Raw genomic sequence first — 23,151 nt, 5'->3', positions numbered from 1 at the left:
ATTTTTTAAGCAAGATAGCTTACAGTAATACTCCCAAACTGACACAGGTGATTAGCCAATGAGAAATGCAGAACTCTTGCCAGTCATTAAATTTTAGACAGCTTTTCAGATTTTATTTTTCATGAGAGAGGCATTTGCATTGTGGGACATCATAGGGCATAAGTTCTTGTATATAAGTAATATCATAAAAGTATGTATTGTTATATAGAAATTGCACTTATTATTGTCAGCTAAGGCATTTATGGGCTGATTTCAGTGCTGACTCACTAAAATGTAGTGGTGATTAATATTGTTGTACTACCTCTTTTGCACGACAACATACACGACACAGATAAGGGACCTGGAGCCAATTCCACAAAGCCATCTCAAAGCTTGTTTTGGGTTTTAAAAATTAAAATTTTGTACCGCTCATCAGTGTTATCTTAAGACAAATGTGTCCAAATTTCAACTTCCAGTACCAAAAGTTAAGCATCGTACAGAGTTTTTACATTTTGACTTAGGTCAGAAAGAGCTTTGTGGACTTGGCCCCTGGTATGCCTAAGTTACGTAAAGCATTTGCCTCAGAACAACCTATTGCCCCTTGGCCAATAAGGTCACAGGCTCCAATACAGCTTTTGCTTCCTCCTCCACCAACTGCTATTAAAAAAAAAAAAAACACTAATCACTAATTACTTTGTTGCCTTCAGCCCAGAAGGCTGCAGGGTCTCATGGTTTGGACGTGAATGTTTACTGTCCTCCTGTGAACGCTTACTGTATTTAGGTGAAATTTCACAGTAAAGATGTGTTGTGTACATCACTGTTTCTTTTTTCATGGTTTCTATAGCAACAAATTTGGAGGATAGACTCTGTCCGCGTACTATTTATTCCTTACTTTCTCTAGACAGATGACTGTGGTTTTAAATACTTGTATCATCAGATTGTGTTCATCATGACATTTACAATACCAGAGTTGCCTGGCATTGCACATGCATGTATTATTAGGTTTCACCTTTCCTGTATGTGTTCCAAAATGTTCTTGTTTATTAAAATGATGAGGCAAAGAGAATGAGACAGAATGGGGTATTCATATTTAATATTTAAATTTAAAATTTATAGCATTAGAGTTGAAACAGCTGTGTGAAGAACAGCCAGCTGTTAATGTTTGGAAAAAGCTTCAAATGTTTATTCTTAATGTTACGCAGGTTTAGAGGGCAAAGTATAATAACTGTAGATTTATTGAAGAATAAAGATAAATATGTTGAATATTATATATATTAACTTTCATACAACTGATCCCCGCCCCCAACCCTATTCATTATGTGGATTCTGGGTACCCATAGTTATTACCTTTCTTATTTTCTTCCCCTTTTGGCATAATGGCATTGTAATGTATTTTCATGTGATACAAACCCAAACCCATTATGTATATCAGTGACTGTTGCAATGCAAAATGTTGTAAATAATCTGTATATCAATGACTAAGAGTTGTGTTGTACAGCAGGCTACGCTTGTATATATGATTGACATCACACGTAAATATTATTTTGTCAGCCACTCTGGGTCTGGACATACACAGTATCCCCCAGTGGTTATTTGGGTCCAAAATGGAGTTGCAGCAGCCCAGTGACATACTACTTACTGCCCTGCATGTCACAGTGTGCAAGGCTATACTTCAACAAATTATGTGTTTGGTGCAACTCAACCCTATCTGAAAAAATAGGGTCAGTTGATAAGCAATTCTTGTTTTTATTTCAGCTAATTTTATTTTTAGCCAATTTTATTATTTTAGACGAATTTTTCCGAAATCAACATGGAGAGAAAAGAAAAACTACTGTAAATCCAAATAATCATTTCCCTTTTATTGGAGAGTCTGTTGGGTTATCCCCAACCAACATATTTTTAATGATGGCCTAATGAAGGTTATGCTTGTGCAGAAACATGTATAGGCATGATTAGTGCTTGATTTTAATTCGGGAACTTTATCAGATTTCTGGCGACGGATTGTGGTTTACTCTGGCCACTCCGGGTTCCTCCACCCACAAACGCATATATATCTGTGAATAGCATTGATCTTCCCAGTAAGACATGTATTCACACATATGAAAGCATTACAGCATTGAACAAGTCAAATAAATGAATAAATTACACTGCAAAGAGACCTGCAAACTTGTTTGCTAAGATGGAAGTAATTATTAACCCTTTCTTTGGCTAATAAAACATGAAGATAACTTTGTAATGGCCTGGTACAAGTGCTTCCAAATTTCATAATCATTCCTTTTCGTGATGTTAAATTCTTCATCTCATCCTTCTTGCAGTGGTGAAGTAAGGTCTAGTCATAAATGTTGTTGTTTGATGTTATGGTGCAGGCGAAACATTGACTTATACGTTAAAGTAAGGCAGAGAGAACAGGAATACAATGCATGAAGTGATTATGTAATTATTGCGACTTTTAAGATTTGTGACTTCTTAGATTTAGGCAAGTAAGAGCTTTTTTTGGCAAACGCTTAAATGATCGAATATCATTCATCTGTTTAGACTTGTGTTAACTAAATACGTCAACATCAAATAGATTGTGCTTTGCTAATTAACAGGTGAAATTATTATTAATGTTGCTTTCAAAACTCTCTTTTCACCTTTTTATAGACATGATTTATGTTTAAATGTCGTCAAAATTAATGGGTAATTATTACAATACTTCTATATTGGCATTATGAACAGTAACAGTTGTCATTGGCTGTGCTGTATTGTTGGTACATCACAGTCATTGATGTTGTGAGAAGTGTGTAAATCATGTATATGTTGTACCATATATGTACAAATTAATGTTGTAAAGCTATTTTGATGCTGTGGGGTATTTTGAAAACCTTTGAGACAAAGGCTTAATAAAAGTGCTGTAATTATGACTTTTAAAGTTTGTTGTGTATTCTTTCTACATTGTTATATAGTACATGGCCTATATGTTTTCTTGGTGAGCAGGTGGTGGTTGAGGTACTAGACATTAAATTGCTGGTACATGTGAGGTGTCAGTTCAAAACTGGCCTTGGATGGGGATTTTGTTGATTTCTGCATTCTTCTTGCTTTTGAGGCCTGGGCGACAATATGCGATCAACACCGATTATGTGACCTTTAGTACAGTATAAGATTTGTTGGAGACCAAACATGGAAAGTTCATCAGTAACTTGCCAAATGTCAGTGGTTTAACCCTGGGCATACCTCAGATTTCCTTCATCAATAACACTGACCACTATTGTATACATGAAATATTCTTGAGTATGGCGTTAAAAAACAATCAGATAGTTTCCTTGCACTCTTACAATTTTGGGAGATAAAACTGCATTAAGACTTCAGAAGGCATCCGGTTTTTGTTGGGGTGAGAAGCCCAAACAAGCCTGATACAAATGTTTTTCACTTGGTTTGCCACCCTAATACATGTACTTCCATGTACACATGCACATGTCTAAAATCAAATCATTTCGGTGTATTATTTTCAAACACTGGCATTTAAAAAGTAAATTAATGTACTTCATGTGAAGTTTGGTATGTAAAAGTGCACTACTAACAAGTGCACAAAAGCCTCACAGTGACACTTTTGATGCCACCACTTCGGTTTTTCTGATAAGAAATTAATAAAACTCCCCAGAAAAACCTTGAGTGACACTATAGCGTGGATGAACAAATAAGAATCAAGCAATATGTGTAACTTTAAAAAAGCTATCTTTGGGTGAAATGCAGTTGACTAAATTGAAGAAATAACAAACAATGAAGATTTAGCAGAAGCACTATAAATATGATAATGTTATGCATAAACTGATATCAGTTAAATAACACTGTGCCAAAAGTTTAACACGTAACAGACTCCTTACTATTTACATGGAATCATAAGCATTTTAAAATATGTCCAATGACTTTTTAACCAAACTGTAGAAGAAATTAGACATCAACAATGCATACAAAATTAAATATATATCCAGGGCTTAGAACTGCAGATATAGTGGTAACATAAGCACATGAGAAAGAAAACAATAAAGTTTGAAAAATTATCACATTTTAAATTGACAGAGAACACTTTTTTTTTACTAAATTAGACCTTTCATGTCAATGAATTAAAAATACATTTATGTGAATGTACATAAGTACTGTTAAAATTGAATCAACTCAGAAAACACGAGCCTGCTCTTTCCGGTTTGAGCACTGACAACAACATAAATGTAACTATCACTATTACACACTTTCCACTGTTCATCAATCAACAACTGAGGTCAATGTCTGCAGTCAGAACAAAAGTCAGCCACAGCTAAAAACATATACCTTCATTCTTCAACCTTTTCAAACACTCCTGCAACCAATATTTTGAAATATTCTATAGGTTTTATGGAGTTGGCATCTTTAGTGACACAAACAAATCATTTGGTCTCATTTTCAAAATAACTGTATGCATAATTTCCACTGAAAAAAGTGCATTAGATGTCGAAAAGGCTGAAGATAAACAGTTCCTATAACAAGTCCATGGTGCTCTATGGAAAAGCCCAATAAGTCACCACTTCTTTTACACACCATGTCAAAAAGCTGACAAACTTTGGATTTATCTTAAGAGACTTTTATCGCCCTTTGTAGTTCACCATCTGCATCATTCATCCCATGGAAACATATCAGTGTCAATAGCAACACAGTTGTAAGCTGCATAGCGAATGTTTTCTTCAGCCACTTTACCACTGAAAAAAAAAAGATGTAATAATGATTAGATGGTTTGGGAAGTTGAAACAATTTACCTATGTTCAAATTATCAAAAATGAAATAGATTTTACAAAAGAAATGCACCCTTCTTTAATATATTCCAATCAAAAAGCCAAGTGTCCTGCAAGAACACACAGTCATTAATACTCCTTAAGTAAGTTGTACGTAGGCCTTTCTAAGTCTCAACATAAAACTTAAATTTAAATTTGCATATCATTAATATGGATGCACAGATATACAGGTACATCAAGCAACATAAAATGCCTCCTTTATAATGGATAAAATATTTGTATTGATTTATTTCTTTATTAACTCCCCTGATGTTTCATGTTGTGTTAGCCTGGCTTATGGGTGAGAGAAACTGGGCAGAGCCTGGGGAAAACCATCAAGTCCCTGATTAACTTTCTAAGAAACCAAACTTCCAAAATGATTTCTGCTCCACTCAAGCTGTACCTGAGCGTAACTGGTTTTTACCACCCAGGGAAGTGAACTACCAATGTCTAAATTTCCAGTCCACACTTCTACCACTAGGCTAAAGGGGAAATTCTCTGCAGTCCTGAGGTTCATGTATTATAAAATACTGCTCATCTCCTGGCTTTTTACCTAGTTAGTTCTGTTATAATATGACAGAAATTTACCTTAAATCATATAAAAAAAGACTGATATACAAAATTATGCCAGTCGCAATCCAACAAATGACAGTACCTGCTATAACTAGGAAGATAGAGAATGTTTCCACAGGTTGATGACTCAGGCAAGACATCTACAGCATCTCTGAAACAGAGATCACAGTCCAGGGCTTTGTCATTACTTTGCGAAAATTCACATTCAATTCCAAATACTTAATTCAACCACAAGTGCCTATCCTAAATACAATGATGGCTTCAATTATTCATTTATTTGATCATGGTATTACCTTGTACTGAAGAATATTTCACTTACAAGACTATGGTCCGTCAGCTTTATGGGCGGAGGAGGAAACTGAGCGGTCTTATTCAATGCCACAGTTTTTCTATTTGCTTTGCGCTTTAAGAATCTAGTGACGAAAGTAAATCTGTCACTTCAGGTCTATTTCAGAGTTCTTCTAAAGGTTCTGCAATAATGGATGGTCATTTTTAATGACTTTGTATGGGCCATAACGAAATCTTGTCCATGTTCCAATGTATCCACGTGGTTCAGCTGAAAATAGATGCTGTGCATAACCCTGTTGGAAAGGACTGCATCTTAACTAAACTATTATACATGGACAAGTTGCTCACCCTTTGCCCTGACACACATACATTGGGGCTGGCAATCTTCTGCGACCAGTGACAAAGCGTAAAAAACGACTTCTGTCTTCATTAGAGAAAGCTTTTAATGCTTCCCACAGGTACTTCACCCTCATGTCTGTCTCCTCTAGGTCATCATAGTGAACTGCAAATTTACCATGAAATATAACAGGTAATTACTTCAATATATCTGATATTACTGGTACACTCAAGAATATTTCACTTAGATGAAAACACCCACTATTATGGGTGGAGGAGACCAGAGTGCTAAACAGTGTACAGCAAATCATGGGGCATTGAGAGATACCTGAAAATTTTCACACATATGAGTCAATGATTTTCACCAGTTTAATGTGAATATCATATTAGTGGAAGGCAAGTGATCCGCTAAGCTTCATGTAACACCACTTAAATGACCACAACACATTATAGGTGCTGTCCAACACTTATTGTCACCAATGGCATCTATATGTAAAACAATGGACGCACGGGAAACTAAAAAAAACTCTCTAATATTAAAGCTGGTATAAAAAACCATTCATGATATAAAATACCTGTGGGCTAGCCCTTATCATATAACACAAAATGACACCACAGTATCATTATTTATCCAGCTTACATTAAATCATTATTCACACATGTATATTCAAAGCTATAACCTTATAAGACCAGCTCAGATGACGCATAAATACAATTACTTATGAAAATAATTATTCAACAATTTGGCAAATGAATACATACATCAATATCAACATGAACCTGCATTGAGTTTCTAATGACATAATTGCAATAACCTTCATTAACTCAGAAAGTCTTCAACAATTAACAAAATATGAATTAAAACTTCTAAAACATTTATTTCTTAAATTACTTGACATTTTATACCATACTCAAGAATATTTCGCTGATACAACAGTATCTTGAATTATGATGGTAGGAAACTGAGGGAAACCAACTTTTATAACATGTCCTGCTAATTTTCAAACAAAAAGACAAAACAAAACAAGGATCATGACTGAAGTTACCCGTTCCTCGCAGAGCTTCTAATGTGATTTCTGGATCCCCACAAATTCTTTTCTCCAGCTCTTGCCATGTGAGAAGGTCTAACACTGCTTGCGGTACTACCTTTAGCAGACCTTGTTTGATTGCCTGGATCTGAAAGTAGTCATTTTGAATATTCCCATACATACACCTTAAAGCATTCTCTGAAGTACCGTACTCACAACCCGATTCTAACCAACATATGAAACTATTCTACTCTATTGCTGAATGATGATTAAATATATGTAGTTCCATAAGAGGAAAGCAGTATAAGTCTGAACAAGACTACGCACACAGCACAGGCTCAAAAGATTAAGCTTGTCTAATGGTGGCAGTGATATGAAGTGAGTGTGGAGAGTGGCACATGCCCTGTAACAGGAGTGTGTAATCCCGATACCAGTACACCCCACAGCTTAATCAAAGGAATATATCAACACTGCGAATGCCGTGCCTTTAGATGTAGGCCTAAATCATCTGGCCTGAAAGTAAAGGATTGTATAACTAAACCAACAAGCATTCTCAGACCACTACAGACGCACTACATATCTGTTACTGGTTTGAGCCATCAGAATAATAGCTATGTCATAGCCCAAAATGAACCAAAAAAGTCCATCAAAATATTGTTGAAAACAGATGAAATGGTCAAACTGACCCTTTAGCCTAGTCTTAATTGTTATTGTTATATATAAATACCATGTTTCAATTCAATATATTAAACTATTTTGAAAAAAGAAAAACTTTGTGACAGATAACCTGCAAGCCAATAGTTCCCTTTAGCATGGCGAGGGAACTAATAAAAAAAAAAAAAAAAGAAACATGTTCCCTTCTTGACATCCTTTTGGTATACTGACAGACTATCAGCTCCGGCACAGAATGTGGTAGACTCATCAGAAAAGAAAAAATATTCACGTGTGATCTGACAGATTTGTCCATACATATTTGAATAGAACAAAAAAAATTAGGCATTCCATGGAATTATATTGACCTTTCAAGACGAGCAATGTAAAGAAATTAATCGGCCATAAATAACAATCAACTAGTAATACATGTAAAACTCTATTCAAAATTTGTGAGATCCAGAAGCAACCAAAAAACTGGAAGTAATTGGAAGAAATTCGAATTCTTTTGTCCGTCTTTACCAGTGCGATACCTGATAACCAAGTGGAGTTACTTCCCTTGAAGAGGTCTTTGGTAGGAGAGATGTGTTGTTGTTAACGCTACGATCGAATGCCAAAAAAAAACCCCCCAGCAAAACGTTTCCTTGAAGCGTTTGGAATTTCTAAAGGACAATGGACAAGCGCATTCGGATGGATTTTGACTGCAAGTACTTCAACAGCTTGTATATCGACGCAAATGAGCTTAAGATCAATTTCAGTTTAATGCATGTATGCGTGAGCCGACTCAGGCTAGTACTGTACGGTAGCACTGACAGGTCAACCGTGTCCAACGTTACTATTACTAGGTCGTACTGGCCTACTGGCTAAAGGACAGGTGTAACCGCCATAACGTTCTTTTTGGCGTGATTCATTGACATCCCTTGCTTGCTTAAAGAATTCAAAATATATATAGGCCTACACTCAGATATATATCTATATCCGTGAGATGGGGTGAAAATACATGTAAGACATGCTAGGCATTGTAAGCCATGCTAGGCTTATATGTATGCGTGGCATGGTAATTACGAGAAACTTTTGTGTATGAGATGCAGTTTTACTTATCAGTTCGAGACTGCAGAGTTCGTGAAGACAGGAAGTTTACATTAATTGTTGTTGGTAGGTAGGGCTAAAGAGTTACCATCAACTATCAGGTGACTTGGGGTACCTAGTACTGGTGTGGTCTTTATTTTGACAAGAACTGAGTCACAACTAGACCTACGCTATGTACTGTACACGTTGAAAAATAAACTTGTCTGCACAATACACAACAAACATCACAACACAAACATGTTTTAATTTTACTGCCACACAAAGCATATTTTGGTATGTGCTTCAAGACGTCAACATTCCTTTCGGTGTAGTAGGGCACTTAGAGGACATTCAAGGCTCTGTTAAGTGATTTATCGGTGGTGAGGAAGAAGGCCTTTGGTAGGTCTGGTTGTGTACGTAATGTATCACACATCAAACTGTGTATTAATTTACACAGTGTAGAGTTGTTGTCCAAATCTTCTAGCTCGTGCAAGATTCGTGTTACACTTTGTGCGACAGGTGTGATTGTGACCCTCCCCTTTCCACTCAGGCATGTACTTTGTAAGACTGAACTGGCTTGAACTCCATTTAAGTGAACAGCTGTTGACATCTTCATAGTCTGGAATACACCTCTCCCTCATTCATGTCATTTATATAGCACACTTCTTTATAACACATCCTTCAATATTAAACAGTCACAGATGGGTCCTTCAAATTTATGCACAGGTATGTGCACACATTCAAAAGTTTCAGTGGAGAAAACTTTGAAGCTTGGTTATCATGTAAAGACTCATCAGAATCACACAATGTATGTTCCTATATCATATATATCAGATGTTATTAGTAGCTGACAAACTTCATACAATATGCTTCACTTTAACCAGAGAAGGCAGCTTTGTCCCCCAACATCTGCATTGCACTGAGGGTGGGGTGTACTGGCAGCAAAATTGGCATGCCACATGTATAATGAACAGTTGGATTCGATAAAGTTTCGCAGAGGTTTCTTTACATTGTAATGCTAATACATATAGTTTGCTTCACAGCAGAATTTTGCATATGACACATTGTTGCTTTTTTGTTCTGGTTTTCTACAGAAAGTTACAGTACTTACATCTTCATGGTCTAAACTCTTCTGTACAATGAGTGGTCATGTACTGATTCTGGAATGTGGATGTGTGCTATAATGCTGGGTTGGTTTGGTAAACTGCTATTCGTTTGTGCTGTGGTTGGACTTAACCATGAAGGTAAATATGAACATTGTTATGTAAAATATGGAACTGTAATATGCCATTCAATCAATAGGTCAGCCGGCATGTGAGTTCAGTCCTATTCCGAGACATCTTTTTCAGGGCCTTAGTGGCAATAAGTGTTAAAGAGCATTTTCTTGTGTCATCATACACAAAGTTTATTCATGGCTTCCACCAATACAACTCCGCTTTCTTCCACCCAAAAGCATGAATTGTTGTGCAGTAATTAACTACATATATCTTACAGATCAAGCAGCATTTGTTTATATGAGGACAAGTCGTTCTTCATAACCTTTGATTAAAATCTTTATAAAAGATGTATATGTATACATCATGAAAACGAATGTATTACAGGAATTCAGTTAAAATATACATAAACTCAATATTCCAGTGTTGACATTAGAAACATACATCATCTCAAAAGAGTGGCTTTTCTTGGTACAGTATATGTATTTTTTGTGTATAACTATTTATGTGCAAACAAGTGCTGGATTTGAACAGTATTGTGACAAAAAAGGATACCCATCAATGTTTCTGTGCTAAAATAAGGTGACCCAAACCTGTAAACTAAATCCTCTTGCATTTTGTAAGCTTAAAAGTAATGTGTCCCTTTTTTTGGCCTGGCCAGGCCAAGCCAGGAGAGCTGGAGAAGAAGTGGAGGAAGATGGTTTTCAGGAACTGGATGAGGAGAAGACAAAGAGACTAAGTGATGGTAAGGACAAGCATATCCCCGCTATACCAAGACCCCAGGAGTCAGCTGTCCCTCTCCAGTTCTACACGGCTCCCCATAACTGTAACCCTCATAACTACAGTTACATCATCAACCAGCCTACTCTGTGCCTGGACCACAAAGAGGTGTTACTGCTGGTCATGATCCGCTCAATCTTCTCTCACTATGACCGCCGCATGGCCATGAGGGAGACCTGGGCCATGCAAGAGAACTTCAAGAATCTCACCGTCAAATTTGTCTTTCTTTTCGCCCAGCCAGCAGACACACAGATCCAAAGGGCACTTACCAGAGAGAGCCAAATTTTCGATGATATTATTCAGGAAGACTTTGAAGAGTCCTACTCAAACTTGACCCTGAAAACTGTCATGGCATGGAAATGGGCCAAAACCTACTGTCCTCATGCCAGTTTTGTCATGGTAGGCGATGACTCTATTATAGTCGACACCCACAAACTTGTCCAGTACTTGCTCTCTGAGATATCCTTGGAGACCACTAAGGATCACTTCACACTGTGTTATCTATTCCCATGCTGCACCAGGGCCATCCACGGTCGTTCTAAATACGCCGTGTCTGTTAAAAAGTACCCCGGTTCAGCGTATCCTGCCTATTGTTCAGGAACAGCTTATGTTGTGTCATCTGACATCATCACTAAACTCTACCTAATGTCCCTTGACACACCTTCTTTTATGCCTGATGATGCCTGGACAGGTGTCCTTGTGGAAAAATTGGGTTTGAAATTCAAGGATACGTTTGAGGCATATGTGGGCATTTCCACCAAGGATTCTGTGATGGCAACATATTTACACCCTTCGTACGCTCACGGCCCAATCATGATAGGAATACTGGACTATCACTTTGCTGGGAAGGAAGCCTCAATGATGCGCTCCCTATGGAGGACGATTATGCAGTCAAAAGACCAATCCATTCCCCTGGGCAAGTTTCCTGTGGGCCTGGAAGTTACACAAAGTCCTGAAGTGCAGACGAACAATGTGTGGATGTTTGCCATCTTACTCATGTTTGTCGACGTAGGGGTGATATTTTTTATATTTTTTATGGTGTTCTGGCGAAAGCGACGCAAATGAGCAGAATCTAACCAAAGGTAAAACTATGTGTTTCTGTCTACAGCATTATACACATGCGCCATCTGTGTTATCAGGGCTGTGAGTCTAACTCATATGGTTGTGAGTCTGGTATCCAGATATCCAGATATCAGTTCCCAAAGGAATCACATCACTTTCTTTATACTAGTCTGTTTACCATTTAGTTTGAGGGGACCAAAGATACAACATACCTTAACTCTAAATTTTTAACTTTAAATGCTGAGTAAATGAAAGTAGTTTTAATTTACATACACTGAATATTGCCCTTAATCATGTCCATTTTACTAAAACTTTTACCGTACTTTCATGGTCATAAGGGTATAATATTTCTGAATTTCCTCACTGGATCTGGAAATGTGAAGACTTTATCAGACTTAGGACTGTTTCACATTTTTTCAAAAGGGTATATAAACTTCTCCAGATCTCTGGCATTTCATGCAGTTTTTAGAAGGGTAAACTAATTTTGCAAGACAAGGCTCTCTTTTACATTGGTTCTAAAGGGTATATAAACTTCTTCAGACTTGGGGCATTTCAAAGGTATTAGATGGGTAAATGAAGTTTACACCTGAGACTGTTTCACATTTATTTTAGAAGGGTATGCATATATAAACTTTTAGGACTTGGGACTCACTGGTTTTGGAGTGAATGATTTTACATCAAACTGTTCCACAGTCTCAGAAGGATAATAAACTTCAGCAGAATAGAAAATATGATACACAGAGGCAACATCTTGTTGTTAAGTCCTCTACATAAGTATTTTTATCAAGTTTAGATTGGGTATTCTCAAAAGGGGTAATTTCATTACCATGGTATCAAAAAAAGGTAACAAAATTATGTCCCATGGGATAAAAATTATATGTATTATTATATAATTATAAGAAATATATATATATATATATATATATATATATATATGATGTTTAGTAGCCTACACAGAGCATGGCCCAAACAAAATTATGTCCCTCGTGATAAAAATTATATGTATTATTATATAATTATAAGAAATATACATATATATGATGTTTAGTAGCCTACCCAGAGCATGGCCCAATACAGATAGCTTCATTGGGCAGGGCCAGTCTAACAGACATACATGTACCTTGACTCAGCACGGCCAACCACGCAGACATGCCATGGCTCAGCAGGATCAACCACACAAACATACCTGGACTCACCACAGCCAGCCATACCTACATGTACCTTGATTCAGCAGGACCAGCCACATAGACATACATGTACCTTGACTCAGGACAGTCAACTACACAGACATGCCTTCACTCAGGATGGCCAAGCACACAGACAGGCCTTGACTCAGCAGGGCCAAGCACACACAGATTTCTTGACCAGACCCCTGGCCAGGATTTGAAAAGGGCACGGTGGAATATCTATCTTAAAGGGCATGCACCGTGAGTGTAGTGAGTGTCACTATAAGGCCGGGGTCCAGGTATGCTCTGAGATGCAATCTAAGCCATTTATAGCCATTAAATTTTACCAGAATTTCACTATATTTCATGTGGAGAAAAACAGTTTTTCACAGTTAGTCAGTGTCAAATCCAGGAATTTTTGTAGCGTCAAATCAAATGACACTTGTAAACTGAAAACTTGAAGATAAATTTGGTGTAATTATGCTGACTTAATGTGCAAATATAACATTTCTATTCATCCTTTTGCAGATAACCATTTTCAAAGTGCAAAAAATTCAGAATTTCTGAATTTCATTTTGTTTGTAAATTTTAAGTGCATTGTCTTTTTTGGAAGAACCCTTTTGAAAGACGCAAAAAGACCCTGCGTTCAACCCTAATTTTGCCTACAGAGTATTACTGCGGTGAATGTAAAAAAGCAATCAATCATGCCAATGAAATGTTGTTACATAATTTACCCTGAAAAATCACTTCCAAGTAAAATACTGTCAAGAAAAATATAAACTGAATAAAAGGTTTATTCACTTGAATAAAATTGAATCATGAAGTGTTATGCTGAATTGACATAAAGGATGCCAAAGTCATGGGAAGTCTTGTAGTCTTCCACAATTAAATCATTAATATTATATGAAACAGCTGTCCATGTTTTGTTCCCATCTGGAGCGTATGTCTTGTGTTTATGACACAGGGCACAGTATGACATCGCAATGTCAGCTTTGGCTTTGTCATTCCATTCATAATAAATTAAAAGCTAGTCAAAATTAAGACTTAAAACTGCTTCTTTTCCTATAGAATGTTTTGATTTTTTTGGTTTTGACGTTTCACAAGGCACATTAGCAGTAACAGTTGCAGATTCCAAGGCATTTTCATACATTGAATTCACTATGATTTGGGATTTTGCCAAATTACAGCATGGACAAAATCATGTTTTAACAACACCTGAATTCTGGAGATTGCAAAAATAACACTAGTGAGGGGTCTGGAGAAAGGGACATGAGGAGAATTGTTTGGGGGTAGTGTGGCGCTGGAAATTGGGGCGTGGCGCTGGAAATTGGGGCGTGGCACTGTGCCAGGGCAAATAACACTGCATAGGTGCCTGTTGACTCAGCATGAAAAGTCAGCAAACAGGTATAGATGTACTTTGAGCAAGGCCAACTACATGTCAAATACCGAATCACACTGTGACTGAACAGGGTCAACTGCAGGTCAAATACTTAGATATACCTTGACTCAGTAAGGCCAATTACACGCCAAATACACAGACATGTACCTTTACAGAATAGGGCCAACTGCAGGCCAAATACATACTAGTACATCTATAGACATACATGCACTTCGATCAAGCAGGGCCAACTGCAGGCCATCAAATGTCAAGAGACAACTTTCAGATGGTATTGTTTTCAATTTACAGCATTTTCTCTTTTCAAGATGACATATCATATTTTAGTTATAGATCTATGTGTATAACAGTGGTACATTTTTCTTTATTTCTTTTGTTACTATAGCATTAGTATTATTGCATAGGCATAATAACTGGTATACATGTGCTCAGAATATGTTTTACCTGTATATGTTTGTACCATTTATACAAGCACACCAATTCTTTTTCTTTTCCAAATTGTTTATCCTATTATACATGACGGATACACATATTTGTGAAATATGAAATGTTAGACACAATGCCCTCCACCCCCCATCACCACTCCTCACCATCCCACCTTTGAAAGTTCAGAATAGATACATGTAGCTTCAGATCCATTAAAGTTTTCCATTTAATGGAATCAATCATGTGTATGATGAATGATGAGAAGGTTGAGAAATTTGCAAAATATCGTGAACATTCCACTAGATAAGAAGTACATTCAGCTAGCTTGCAAGAATAAAAATGGAGTAAACAAGTTTCTGAATGAATTGTCTCCCTTGGCCAAAAGACAGCTTTACCTGTCACAGCAAGGAAATGTCACCCACAAATATTTATGATAAAGTAAACCATGACCTATTAAAGTAGATGAAATCAAAGAAGTCAGCATTAATAGCAGGACCTCCATGCTCTTTGTAAATAAGCTTCTAGAAGTAGATCAAGCAAGATGACAAACAAGGAGGCTTTCTATTGATCCTCACCATGCTCAGTTTAGGTGCAAGTCTTTGTCTTTGGTAATTTTGTTCGTAAAATATATTCAGGAAGATTGGCTGTATGATTTTTAATATAGTTGTATTGAATATTTTTAGAAAATTGACTTCACCTTGGCTTTAATAAAGAACACTGCTCCTAAATTTCGTGGAATGTATTTTTTTTTCTATTGTATGATATGTTTATTTTATTTATTTCATTGTGTTTTATGCCGTATTGGAACTTGGGATTATTATTTCTGCCTCTATGGAATATAGCACAAAAGTGGTTCACAGGGTCAGATTTCTGTATTCTGATTGGATGATTGGGAAACCCGAGCCAGGTTGAAAGCTATTTTGATAGGTGAAAGCAGAAGATGTGGCTTATAAATATATCCATGCTGGCTTCCTCTCCGGCCGTACGTGGGAAGGTCTGTCAGCAGCCTGTGGATGGTTGTGGGTTACCTTTGGGTGCTGCCCGGTTTTCTCCCACCATAATGCTGGCTGACGTTGTTTAAGTGAACTATTCTTAAGTACTGCGTAAAACACCAATCAAATAAAATAAATCATAAATATATCAATCACAGATGGAGAAAACACTTGTGACTGTATATCTGAACAAAAAGGGACTGAAGATTGTAATGAGGTATTTTTTTTACAAAGTTTGTTGGATAGGGTTTTAAGTGTTGATGTTTCATTTATGGATAAGTTGCAGGCAGTCAGTCAGGCATTGTTTTCTGTTGTATGAAATCGGGGGCTGGCTTGTCCATGCTACCACCATAGGGGTGTAACAACCTTTTTACCATTAACATGAACTTAACATATACACCATGCTACCAGAAATGGTGACATCTTGATAGCGAATGACAGCTAACAATTCTTTGGATTTATAGGAAAGATATTAGTAGTGTTGAAAGCTACAAATAGCATATGTATCACTTTTTTTCCCGGAAAAGTAAAGATATTGATATGTTCTTCATCAAATGGATTTAACGAGTAGCTATGTATTCCTATTACAATTGCATACCGGTATGTATTAGTTAAAAACTGTAAAAAAAAAAAAAATTAGAAGCACAAGGATGGACCAAAACTGTCAAATCTGAAAGTCTTCTAGCTTAATTCTTCTCAGACCTAAACCCCAGTGGTGTGCTGCTGCTAAATATTTTTGAATAATTCATCTGTAAAAATGGTGCTCTTCTGATGGTAGGAAACATTAGGTGCGAGCTTGTTATGTACAAATGGCCATTTTAGTTGTAACACAGCAAATGACCTAAGTTTTACCCTTGACTTAGCTCCACATTTTGCCTGATTCTGAGAGTTTTAATCATCTCAAAAAGCTATTCTGGAGTTTGTTTGGAAGGTAGTTTGTTTGGAAGGTAGTTCATTTGGAAGGTAGTTTGTTTGGAAGGTAGTTCGTTTGGAAGGTAGTTCGTTTGGAAGGTAGTTTGTTTGGAAGCTAGTGGAACAAAGTATTCAGAGAATACCCGTAGCTCACCTGACTGAGCAGTTTGTAAAATTGCATAATGTTCAAGTCAAGGGATACATTCAAATACTGACCTCTTAACCCCCCAAAAAGTTGAATGATTGACACTGCTGTGATTGATTGATTATCACATCAATATATTATCATCTAATTATACAGTGCTAAGATCCTAACGTTTAATCAACAAGAAAGACCAAAATTATTATACTGTCACAACTATGACTGTTTATCCTATGTGTAAGGATTGCAGAGCAGCGACATCATAAGTTGTAGAGTTGTAAATCATTGTGGTGGTAAAAGACACTGTGGGGGAATTGGTGCACAAATTTACCCCAAAGGTCTCTGATGTGCAATTGCGAACTGCATCTGAGAGTCAATGTACTATGGGAACACTGTGAATAGCTGAACAAAATATTGAGCTATGAGGTAAGACTTCATTAGTCTCTGATATTTATTTGATTGTTTTTTTATGCCGTACTCAAGAATATTTCACCTTTATGACGACAGCCATCATTATGGTGGGAGGAAACAGGGCACAGCTGGGGGAAACCCTTGACCATCTGCAGGTTGCTGCCAGACCTTCCCACGTAATGCTGGAGAGGAAGTCGGCATGAGCAGGACTTGAACTCACAGCGACTGCATTGATAAGAGGCCCCTGGGTCATTATGCTGCACTAGCGTGCTAACCAATTGAGCCACTGAGGCACCAGTCTTTGATATGCAAATCGCTATCGATAACTGGCTATCTGTGTACTTTGAGTGGCCACTGCAACCCAATGATTGGCCAAAAACTTTAACCAAGCTGGACATTGCCAATACCACTGACAGCATCTGATCCTCCTATGGCCCTCACAATACCTCTCCTTTCTTGGTAAGGCGAATTGAAAATGTAAGCTTAAGCATCACAAGTAATATTTTTTATGGCATTTAAATTTCTTCATAAATGCACTTTTCTTGGGTGAAATTTTAGGTTATTCACCCTAACCCTAACAAACATGTCCTAGTTGGTGTTTACCTGTAAGTCTGATTCAGCCATGCGTATTTTCTTCACTGCCTGACAGTAGTCTCCCCTGTCGGTGTATGAAAGCTCTGGGGAAGTACCATCAGCACTGATCTTTAATTGTATAACAGTGCCATCACTCAAGAAAGTTGACCAAGTCCTCTTCCCAGCTATCTTTACATTAAACTCACTCTCTTCCATGCTCTCCAAAATGTCAATGAGTTTTACCTGAAAAGGTACCAAAGCATAAAATTAAAGAATGTCATTTACCCTAATTCTTCAACCTTGTCCATTGCTTCCGCAACCAATATTTTGAAACATTTTCAAAGAGCTATGGAGTGGAGAGAAATAAGGTGCACCTTTTTATGAAGCTTGTATCTTAATTCTTTAGTGACACAAACAAATCAATCTAGCATCATTATCATAATAACTATGCATAAATTCCACTGAAAAAGGTGCTTTAGAGGTTGAAAAGGTCGAAGATTTACAGTATGTTAAATGCCAATGAGAAACAATGAGAGAGAGAGGCTTTGGTGAGAGACTTCTGGGTCATTGCACTGCGCTAGCGTGCTAACCAACTGAGCCACGGAGGCCCCCAGGATATACTACACAGCCCCTCTTTATTTGTTTGAGTGAGAGTGCTTGGGATTTAACGTCTTTATTTCTTTGTGCAATGCTCTGTATTCTGTCTGCTTGAGAATAAGACTTAAAATTGGCAATTCAACTTTCATATATCTTACAACTAGGGATCTTTGTGCTGGTATCATGAAAACTTACTTGCGGTTGATTTTTTTTGAAAATGCGAAAGACTACAAATCTGTCCCACTATTCCATGATATTCATTTATTTTATTCATTTGACATTTTGTATAACACTATACTGAAGATTTTTTCACTTGTACAATGGCTATCCAATTTATTGGTAGAGCAAACCGAGGTAAACCATTGACCTTTCCCAAGCTACTGACAAACTGTGACATACATACATGCACAATACACTGGTGAAAGTCAAATGGTCTTCAATGAATGCTAGACTGCACAAACAGCCACACGAGCATCGTCAACTTAATTTCACCATGGTCCCACCAACATCTAAGGCTGGGATTGAACCTGTGTTTTAGCCATTGAAAGACACCAGTCCTAACCATATGCACCCCTTACACAATATCATTTCTCTGTGAACAGCTCACCTCTGCTGCATCCACGGTGAAGAAATCCCTCTGCCAATTAGTTTTTTCCCCAGACAATTTCTTCCACACAAAGGATGGTAGAGATAGAATCTGTAACAAAGAGAAGTTTTGTTGATCTGAGTATGTACCCTAAATACATCTCTACAACTGAGGCATTTCCTGAAATGAGAGTTATGGTAAAACCTTAGATCACCACTAATTGTTCAAGAAAGTGTGATTACATCTGCTCCACAAAATGGCTAATCAGCCAGATACCAGGCTGTGATTAACTATAAATCATTACAGACTAGTGGCCACAGACAAACCACTGGCTGACTAGTGGTTGGCCAAGGACAAACCACTGGCTGACTAGTGGCTGGCCAAGGACAAACCACTGGCTGACTAGTGGCTGGCCAAGGACAAACCACTGGCTGACTAGTTGCTGGCCCCAGAAAAACCACTGGCAGATTAGTGGCTGGCCACAGAAAAACCACTGGCAGACCAGTGGCTGGCCACACAGACAAACAACTGGCTGACTAGTGGCTGGCCTAAGACAAACTCTTGGCTAATTGGTTGCTCGCCACAAACAACTGGCACACCATAGACTGTCTACAGAAAAATCACTGGCAGACTAGTGGCTGGTCACACACACACCATCAGCAGACTAGTGCCTCGCCACAGACAAATCACTGGCTGGCTGAAGGCTGGACACACAAACAACTGACTGACTAGTGGCTGTCTACAGACAAGCCATTGGCAGACTAGTGGCTGGCCACAAAAACACCACTAGCAGACTTCTAGCACAGAACCCAGCGCTCCAAATTTTACTGATTTGATGTATACATTTATGAGTTTAACTTGGAATACAACTTAATGCTAAAGCCTGAGACAGCTTTGTGGAGAAAAGATTCAGAATGCCCACATAGAGCATTTCTACTGATGTTTATTGACATGTATACTCACCAGATTTTCCTTTCCCCTTAGACACGCTCCCATCAGCTGTCCGATCCACTCATATTTCTGAAATTCCTTACAGCTTGGGTTTGGTATATACACATCTTTGTTCACATTTGAATCTTCATTGGACTTCATGTAATTTTAAATGGAAAACAAGATAACTATCAGAAAACATCACAACCTTTACCCCTTTTTTTAACTTCATGTTAAACCACATAATAAAACTGCTTTAATTATTCAGTATATGTGCATGCGTGGTTATATATTTTTTTTCCATTTCCTTGCAATTTTATGTTTTTCATTTCTGACAATGCAATAATACTAATGTATCAAGCAGATTTATTCAAAAATGGTTAAAAGATAAATGCCAGAAAAACAGACATGCCCTCTGTTTGAGGATAAGGCCGCAGGCCGAGTTAAAACTTGATGAGTATTTTGAAAAAGAAAGTTGATAAATGCTTTTCCAGTTTTTATTTATTCTGAAACAATTTTGGACCACTTAACCAGTGTTTAAGTTGAGGCAAGTCACCTGGTTTGGAGAACGGATGAAAAAGGGAAGGGGTACGGGTGTGTCCATGCTACTAGGGCACAGTTCTTCTGACAGATCAGACAAGCTGTCACGAAATCCTCCACCCTGATCGATGATACCTTCTGATAAAAACTTACACTCCCACCACTGGTCGTAACGACTTGGCCACCTGAAATAGTCAAAATTGATTGATTGACTGACTGGTATATAATGACAGATGCAAGAATATTTTACCTTTATGTCAGCAGTCAGTGACATGGAAAATCACTGACCAATATTCCAATATGCAAATTACACATTTTCACCTTAAGTGCGCTCATTGTGTATGCAGAAGCCAAGTGATATTCAGGACCTCATGTAAGACCACACAAATGATCGTGTTGTGAATCACTTACTACATGTACCTTCAAGGCCTCCAGAACAATGAAGGAAAGGCAATCTTAAAACTTTCCTCTCCATAGCAGGGGTTGAACAAACATTTTCTGTGTCCAAGCAATTAGAAAATTAGAAGACCTCTAATCCATCAGCACTCACCCACATAATCTATGGCTATTCTGGTATTAAATTCAATCACGTTTTTCTTCTTTGTTATATGTATTTGCTTAGGATTGTAAACGTCATTCTTATTTTGTACCATGAAAACTCTTAACACAGGCACAGATGTTTCTCAGACAGATGATGGGGGGGGGGGGGGTAACTATACCTTATTAGTCTGTGCCAAGAAAACTTTTAATATAGGCACAGATGTTTCTGAGACAGATGATGGAGGGGAACTGTACCTAATATTCTGTGCCATGAAAACTTTCAATATAAGAACAGATGTTTCTGAAAGACATGATGGAGGGGAACTGTACCTTATTAGTCTGTGCCATGAAAACTTTCAATACAGGAACAGATGTTTCTGAGACACATGATGGAAGGGAACTGTAGGCCTACCTTTTTAGTCTGTGCCATGAAAACTTTCAATATAGGCACAGATGTTTCTGAGATGCATGATGAAGGGGAACTGTACCTTATTAGTCAGGGCCTTGAAAACTTTCAACATAGGCACAGATGTTTCTGAGACGCATGATGGAGGGGAACTGTACCTTATTAGTCAGGGCCTTGAAAACTTTCAATATAGGAACAGATGTTTCTGAGAGACATGATGGAGGGGAACTGTACCTTATTAGTCTGTGCCATGAAAACTTTCAACATAGGCACAGATGTTTCTGAGAGACATGATGGAGGGGAACTGTACCTTATTAGTCTGTGCCATGAAAACTTTCAATATAGGAACAGATGTTTCTGAGAGACATGATGGAGGGGAACTGTACCTTATAAGTCTGTGCCATGAAAACTTTCAACATAGGCACAGATGTTTCTGAGAGACATGATGGAGGGGAACTGTACCTTATTAGTCTGTGCCATGAAAACTTTCAACATAGGCACAGATGTTTCTGAGACGCATGATGGAGGGGAACTGTACCTTATTAGTCTGTGCCATGAAAACTTTTAACATAGGCACAGATGTTTCTGAGATGCATGATGAAGGGGAACTGTACCCTATTAGTCAGGGCCTTGAAAACTTTTAACATAGGCACAGATGTTTTTGAGACGCATGATGGAGGGGAACTGTACCTTATTAGCCTGTGCAATGAAAACCTTCAATATAGGCAAAGTTTTACCTGTAGTCCAGTGGCTTGGTAAAGCGATCTCGTGGTTTCAATCCCTCGTACATCTGGGTGAAGATGGAGTGTTTATATTCCGGGTCCTGGGATGGATCACATCTGTGCTCCATTGCTTCACGGCGATTTATGTACAGCTTGGGAATGTCTGAGGGTTGACTGACGAGAGCAAACACGAGGAAAATGTTTTAAATAAAGGATACATTAATTACTTTACTTATTCATTTGATTGGAGCTTACAGGATAAATTGAATGCTTGCTTTTCATTTCTTAATATGGAGTTTAGGATTTGGCCTAACATATAAAAGTCCAAAAAAGCTTCTCTGAGTGTAAAAAAAAAGGCTTTAAGCTAGACTTTTCCTTAGGCTCCAGTAGTCAGTCCAGAAAATAAGTAACCTGATGCGGTAATGTGAATAGTGATAGCTGTTGAAACAGCCAGAATTGTTGGCGCTAAGTTGGTCCTGCTTTCAATGTTTATTGATCACATCATTTCAGAATGTTCCCAACAACTGACGAGGAATATGAATAAAATAGAAGGCTTATTGAGAAACAAACAAAAATTTCTCATGCCAAAGACACTAGACATGATACCACCCAGTTACATTATACTGACTCCAGGCCAATCAATGCTGTTTAATTGCTCTAACCTCAGTGCTGCCTAGCTTTGTGCCAATTCTAAGGTTTTTGGTATGACATGAATTAAGTTTGATCTTGGGTCTCCAATTTATTTGATTTATTTATTTGATTGGTGTTTTATGCTGTACTCAAGAATATTTCACTTATACAACGGCGGCCAGCATTATGGTGGGAGGAAACCGGGCAGAGCCCTGGGGAAACCCATGACCATCCGCATGCTGCTGACAGACCTTCCCACGTACAGCCGGAGAAAAAGCCAGCATGGACTTGAACACACAGCCACTGCACTGGTGAGAGACTCCTGGGTCATTACGCTGTGCTAGCGCGCTAACCAACTGGGCCACTCCAGACTTTAAGGTGGATGCTTTAACCATTAAGTGGTCCTGTTCCAATGCGTA

At 37.8% G+C, this 23,151-nt stretch overlaps 2 protein-coding genes across 3 annotated transcripts in view; one reads left to right on the top strand and one right to left on the bottom strand.

The window, feature by feature from the left end:
- Window positions 1-2,061: 2,061 nt before the first annotated feature.
- The window catches only part of LOC135471483 (E3 ubiquitin-protein ligase HECTD3-like), a 29,761-nt gene continuing 8,671 nt past the window's right edge, over window positions 2,062-23,151 (bottom strand). Inside the window, exons 10-18 of the mRNA XM_064750737.1 lie at window positions 22,118-22,276; window positions 20,451-20,619; window positions 19,928-20,050; window positions 18,986-19,075; window positions 17,812-18,024; window positions 7,007-7,136; window positions 5,973-6,126; window positions 5,419-5,487; window positions 2,062-4,691 (exon numbers count right to left, since the gene is read on the bottom strand). Of these exons, the coding sequence (XP_064606807.1) occupies window positions 4,607-4,691; window positions 5,419-5,487; window positions 5,973-6,126; window positions 7,007-7,136; window positions 17,812-18,024; window positions 18,986-19,075; window positions 19,928-20,050; window positions 20,451-20,619; window positions 22,118-22,276 (1,192 nt within the window). The 3' untranslated portion in view covers window positions 2,062-4,606. The remainder of the gene's footprint in view (window positions 4,692-5,418; window positions 5,488-5,972; window positions 6,127-7,006; window positions 7,137-17,811; window positions 18,025-18,985; window positions 19,076-19,927; window positions 20,051-20,450; window positions 20,620-22,117; window positions 22,277-23,151) is intronic.
- Window positions 9,808-13,503, top strand: LOC135471482 (beta-1,3-galactosyltransferase 1-like). 2 transcript variants are annotated; one of them, XM_064750736.1, is made up of 3 exons: window positions 9,808-9,951; window positions 10,583-11,783; window positions 12,894-13,503. In XM_064750736.1, the coding sequence occupies exons 1-2, from the start codon at window positions 9,873-9,875 to the stop codon at window positions 11,764-11,766; spliced, it is 1,263 nt and encodes a 420-aa protein (XP_064606806.1). In that variant the 5' UTR covers window positions 9,808-9,872; the 3' UTR covers window positions 11,767-11,783; window positions 12,894-13,503. The 2 variants fall into 2 exon arrangements, with proteins under 2 accessions (XP_064606806.1, XP_064606805.1); XM_064750735.1 differs by lacking the exon at window positions 12,894-13,503 and having other exon boundaries at window positions 10,583-11,870.

This window comes from Liolophura sinensis, chromosome 7 (assembly GCF_032854445.1).
Source record: "Liolophura sinensis isolate JHLJ2023 chromosome 7, CUHK_Ljap_v2, whole genome shotgun sequence".
NCBI classification, from domain to species: Eukaryota; Metazoa; Mollusca; class Polyplacophora; order Chitonida; family Chitonidae; genus Liolophura; species Liolophura sinensis.
Note: the sequence above shows the minus strand (reverse complement) of the source record. Positions and strands in the feature narration are given on the sequence as shown.

Coding starts and splice junctions, on each gene's coding strand:
- LOC135471482 (XM_064750736.1), top strand. CDS start 9,873: ATGTGGATGTGTGCTATAATGCTGGGTTGGTTTGGTAAACTGCTATTC. Junction 9,952..10,582: donor GGTTGGACTTAACCATGAAG/GTAAATATGAAC, acceptor TGGCCTGGCCAG/GCCAAGCCAGGAGAGCTGGA.